General features: G+C 27.7%; 1 protein-coding gene across 1 annotated transcript in view; it reads right to left on the reverse strand.

Annotated features, from left to right (window-relative positions):
- The window catches only part of PGAL8A_00450800 (surface-associated interspersed protein (SURFIN)), a gene marked incomplete at both ends in the record, with an annotated part of 5,593 nt that extends 404 nt beyond the window's left edge, over nt 1-5,189 (reverse strand). Inside the window, 2 exons of the mRNA XM_028673259.1 lie at nt 1-2,686; nt 2,793-5,189. The exon at nt 1-2,686 is cut by the window's left edge and continues 404 nt beyond it. Of these exons, the coding sequence (XP_028529730.1) occupies nt 1-2,686; nt 2,793-5,189 (5,083 nt within the window). The remainder of the gene's footprint in view (nt 2,687-2,792) is intronic.
- Nucleotides 5,190-5,497: the final 308 nt, after the last annotated feature.

Raw genomic sequence — 5,497 nt, forward strand, 5'->3', positions numbered from 1 at the left:
GTATTTCTATCAAAACTTTTTGTATCAATTTTTCTTTTATTTTATATTTCTTTATTTCTTCATCTCTTTCTTGTTTAAATTCCTTTATATTTTCATGAATTTCCTTCGCTTCTTTCGCATCTTTTTTGGTTATTCTTTCCTTAAGTTCTTCATCTTTTTCGTATTCTTCTAATAAATTGTTAAACCATTCATCCTCGCTATGTAGTATAAACCACATTCTTTGTTTTTTTAGCCATCGTTTCCATATTCTTTTTTGTTTCTCTAGCATAGGATTTTTTCCTGCTTCTATATCTGATATTTCTGATTCTTTTGTTAATTCATCAAATTTTACTTGTTCTTTTCCCCATTCTTTTTTCAAATTAATAAACCATTCTACTTTTTTCCATTTTTCTGACATTCTTTTGTTTCTTTCTACCCATTTTTTCCATAAACGTTTTTGTTTCTCAATCATCAATGTACTAATGTCTTCTTCCCCTTCTTCTATCATTGCTAAATCATTTTCTATTAGTTTTGGATATTTTTCTTTATCTTCTTCTATAAATTCTTCTAAACAGATTTCTAAAAATTTTCCTTTATTCAATAACCACTCCTCTTTTCTATATTCCTCCAATATTACCATATATATTTCTATTAATGTCTTCCATTTTAATTTTTTTTTGTTTATTCTAGAATTATTCATTTCATATGATTCCTCTAAATGATTCCTTTCATATTTTCTCATTTTACCTTCCTCCTTTTTATTAATCTCTGGCATTGATTCACCTCTTCCTATGGTTTTTTCATTTTCCTTTTCTTTTTCTATACTATTTTTATAAGTTCTACTTTTATGTTCTTTCTCTTCATTTTCATATTCATTCACTAACTTTGTAAGCCATTCTTCATTGTTATCATCGTCTTTCCACTTTCTACAAATATTTTCACAGTGTTTTTTCAATATAATGCCTTGTCTTTCTAAGATAATATCCATTACTCTTCTTTGATCCTTTTTTGCTAAAATTTCTTCATTTATCTCCATCATATATTTTTCTTCATTATTTTTCCATTCTAACATTAACTCAATAAACCATTTTTCTTTTTTCCATTTTTCTATAGCCTCTTTTTCTTTCTCTGATATAACATTCCAACTTCTTTCTCTCTCTATTTTTTCTAATTTATTTGTTTCTTCGTCCAAATTTTTAAATTTTCTTATCTCTATTATGTTTGTTTTATAAAATTTTTCTTCTTTTTGCAACTCTTCTTTTATACATTCCTCTAATAACATCATATAAATATCTAAAAAAATTCTCCTTTCCAAATTTTTCTTCATTTCATTTTTATCTATTCCATTATTTCTTTCTTTCTCTATTTTTTCTTCTTTTAAATTTTCATGTATTTCTTTTTTTTCATATTCTTCTAGCAATTGTATAAACCATTTCTGATTTTTGTATTTGTATGAATGCTTTATTTGCCATTCTATCCATTTCTTCCATATATTTTTTTTTTTACCTAGAATAAAATTATTTAATCCCAATTCTGACATTTTCTTAATTTCATGTTCTTCTAAATATTTTAAGTGTTTTTCTTGTTCTTGTTCCCATTCTTTCTTCAAATTAATAAACCACTCTTCATTTTTATATTTATCTAATATACTACTATATTTATCTGTAGCATGGGTACTATTTTCTTCTTTTATTTTCATTACAAAATTATATCCCATTTCTTTTAAATTAGAATTTTCTCCATCTTTTTCGATCTCTTCTAAACAAATATCAAAAAATTCGGATTTATTCAATTTCCATTCCTCTTTTTTATACTCAAGTAAGGCTATCAAATGTATATTTATCCATGTATTCCAACTACATACTTCATCATTAAGTGATCTTTTATTTTCTAAATTTTTCATTTCATTTTCACATGTAGATTTTTCTTTTTGCAAGTTTATTTCATTTGCTTTTTCCTCATTTAATGTGCCATTCCTAATATGCCATACAATATGAACAGGGTCTTTTTCTAATATATTTTTATTTAATTCATCTTTAATTTCATTTATAGATTTATTTACATTCAATTCCATTTCTTCAATTTCATTTCTAGGATCATCTTGATATAATTTTTCTCCCAACATCGATTCATTTTCGTGTTTCTTTGATACATCTACAACTTGACGAATGCATTTATTTTCATTTTCTATATATATTCCTTCATGTGCTTTGGATTTCTTTATTTCTTCATACTTCAAATCTATTTCATTTTCCATATAGGTTCCTTCATGTGTTTTGGATTTTTTAATTTGTTCAAACTTCAAATCTTTGTCATTTTCCATATACGTTTCTTCGTGAGCATTAGATTTCTGGATTTGTTCATACTTCAAATATTTTTCATTTTTCATGTACATTCCTTTATGTGCTTTGGATTTCTTCATTTTTTCATGCTTCAAGTCTTCTTCATTTTCCATATACATTCCTTTATGTGCTTTCGATTTCTTCACATGTTTATACTTCAAATCTTTTTCATTTTCCAAACTTATATTACATAGTGGTATTTCTTTTTCATGATATAAGAACGAATAATTTTCATTATTTATTGGTTCACTCTTTATATTATTTGTATCCATTAGCAACGGTTCCCTTGTTATTTTCTTAATCTTTTTTCTTGCTTTTTTTTTTTTTGACTTCCTATTACGAATCCAAGATCCAATAGGAGTACACTATAATTCAAATTAAAAAATAAAAAATTATAAAAATTCTTCATTAATGTAATTATGATTTTAAATATATAAGTTTTTTCAATTTTAAATGTTAATTTTATCTTACTTTCCAAAGAAGAATCAAAAGAAAAATAATTCCTAAAATAAATATACCTCCTGAAACCATTGGTATTAATAAATTATCTGTAGGTTTAACTGTAGGCGTAACTTCGGTAGGGTCACTTGATGGGGTTGGCGTCAAAGTATTTGGAACAGTCGCACTTGGACATGATGAAGTGTTTTCAGTACAATTTCTTCCATTTACATGTGGTTGAACCTGTTTAAGAGGGACATGTATATTTCGTGGGATCTGCAGTTGGATACCATCTGTCTGAAATGAGGGTAAATTGCTACTTGTTGTAGGAAAAAAAGCAGTTGTATTTGAGGGAATAGGTGTTTTATCAAGAGGATTCGAAAGTGGAGTTGGAGATATATTATCAGGCATAAGAGTTGTAGTGTTAATTGCAAGAGATGTAATGTCAGTTTCAGGAGATGCAATTTTATTTGTAAATGGATCAATGGTAGCAGTAGAATTTTCAATGGTATTTGTCAAAAAAGATGAAGTTGCAGTTTTATGAGTAACTTCATTAGTAAGATGAATAGACATATCATTTGTACGTGATGTAGAATTATTTGTAGATGGCAAAGTTGTGATTTTAGGAATAGATGAAGGTAGTGGAGGTGTAGAACCATCTGTAAAAGTCGTAGACATAGTTGTAAGAGAAGGTGCAATCTCAGAAGAAACAGGATCAATTATAGGAGATGCAGTAACATTTGTAACAGATGTATTGCCATTTATAGATATATTTTTATTTACAAAAGTTACAGTTTTAGAAGGTAAAGAAGTTGCAGGAGATTTAGTTGGTGTTGTAGAAGGTGTAATATTATTTTCCAATGACTCAACCGTAGTAGTAGAAGATGCAGTTATATTTGGAGGAGACTGGTTAACAGGTAAATATGTAACTGTAGGTGCACTACTACTTGTAAGAGATACAGTGTTATTATTAGAAGGTATAGCTATATTTGTAGGAGACATATCCTCAGGGGAAGATAAAGATGCAGTTGTAGGAGGCGCAGTGATAGTAGTAGAAGGTGTAATATTATTTGTAAATGTCTTCATAGTAGTATTAGAATATACATTGGTCGCTGTAGGAGATATTTTTCTAGGTAAAGGTGTAACTGAAGGTGTGCCACTACTTGTAGTAGAATTTGAAGGTAATATTTCAGTTGCAGGAGATGTTGCAACTTCAGGGGAATGTGATGATGAGGTTGTGTTAGATATAGTATTAGTATCAGAATGTATTGTGACTTTTGGAGTTAAAGAATTGGATTGTGTTGAGTCTTCTGGAGAAATTGCGGTTGCAATTTCTGGGTCAATTTGATCTGCAGTAGGTGGTGGTACTGAGATGTCGCCTGTTAATGTATTTTCAGAGGGATTCACACCATTTACGTTATTAACACTAATCGTGTTGCTACCCAAGGAATCTGTAGCAGTATCATTATGTAATCCATTAGGAGTTACAGTTGTAGGTTGTAAGGCATCTGGTAATACAGTTGTATTATATATAGATTCATTAAAATTATTTTGAGTGCTATTTGAAGGAAGCCAAGATAAATCATATGGATTACTTGAATTTTTTCTCTCTTTAATTTCATAAATTATTGTTGTCATATTACATTGATTACCAGTCTGTTCTAACACAGTTCTTTCCAATGTATTACTATGATCATTCCATATTCTAATAGAATCATTTACATATATTGGATCATCATAAAATTCATTGGCGAACATATTAATAAATTGCATTCCTCTCTTATATATATACATACTCCACTTTCCACAATTAAGTGGAGAATTGTCAGTCTCATACTTTCTGTAATAGTAATAAGATATATCATTAGTAACACTGTCAAACTTACGCTGTCTTTGCTCAATAATTTGAGTTTTATTAGAACTATAAGTATCATCATTGAGTTTTTCGTATGTTAAAGATGGGGATACTGATAGATCATTATATTCATAAGGTCTAGTGCAGTTTTCATTTTTATTCAAAATAGTACAATAATCAAACGCTGCTGCATTACACGTTGAATTGATTTTTTCAACTATACTTGCTTCAAAAGTTTTTTTTTTCTCATTCCATTTTTCAACAAGACAGGAGATATTATAATTTTCTTTTTCACTTAATAGCAAATTAACATAGTCCATTCCTCTCCAATTTATGTATGTGGATGACTTTTGACATTTTTCTGTGTCATTAGTAATTCTATCGTCTTGAAGATAAAATCGAAGTTCATTGCGAGTATCATCCATAAACGATTGAATTTCTGTATTAAGCCTACTTGTATCATTAGATAAAGTAGCATTGTTTTCTATTGTATTATTTCCTTGATTTGACATGCAGGAAATTTCTTCTAATTCTGTTAATAATCTTGCCTTCTTTATGATGGATTTTTTTCTCATGATTATAAGATCATCATAAAAGTCTTTCTTAAAATATTTTGCAGTAATATCCAAAAATTGATTTGTTAAAGAAAAGAAATTTTTATGTGAATTATAGATAAATTTATAAATTTCAAGATAACCAAAAAGTAATGTATATGTATGTATTTTATACTTTAAATATATGAAACGTTAAAAAAATGTTCGTTAATCCAATTAAGGAAGAAAAATAATTTAATTTGACGAAAAAATTGAATATAGATTTTTTTGTTATTTTTGAGCATCATTATACACTTGAATTACATTGGGAAATTGTTATAGTTTCTACA

The sequence above is a fragment of the Plasmodium gallinaceum genome, assembly GCF_900005855.1.
Source record: "Plasmodium gallinaceum strain 8A genome assembly, contig: PGAL8A_v1_129, whole genome shotgun sequence".
Lineage (NCBI taxonomy): Eukaryota > Apicomplexa > Aconoidasida > Haemosporida > Plasmodiidae > Plasmodium > Plasmodium gallinaceum.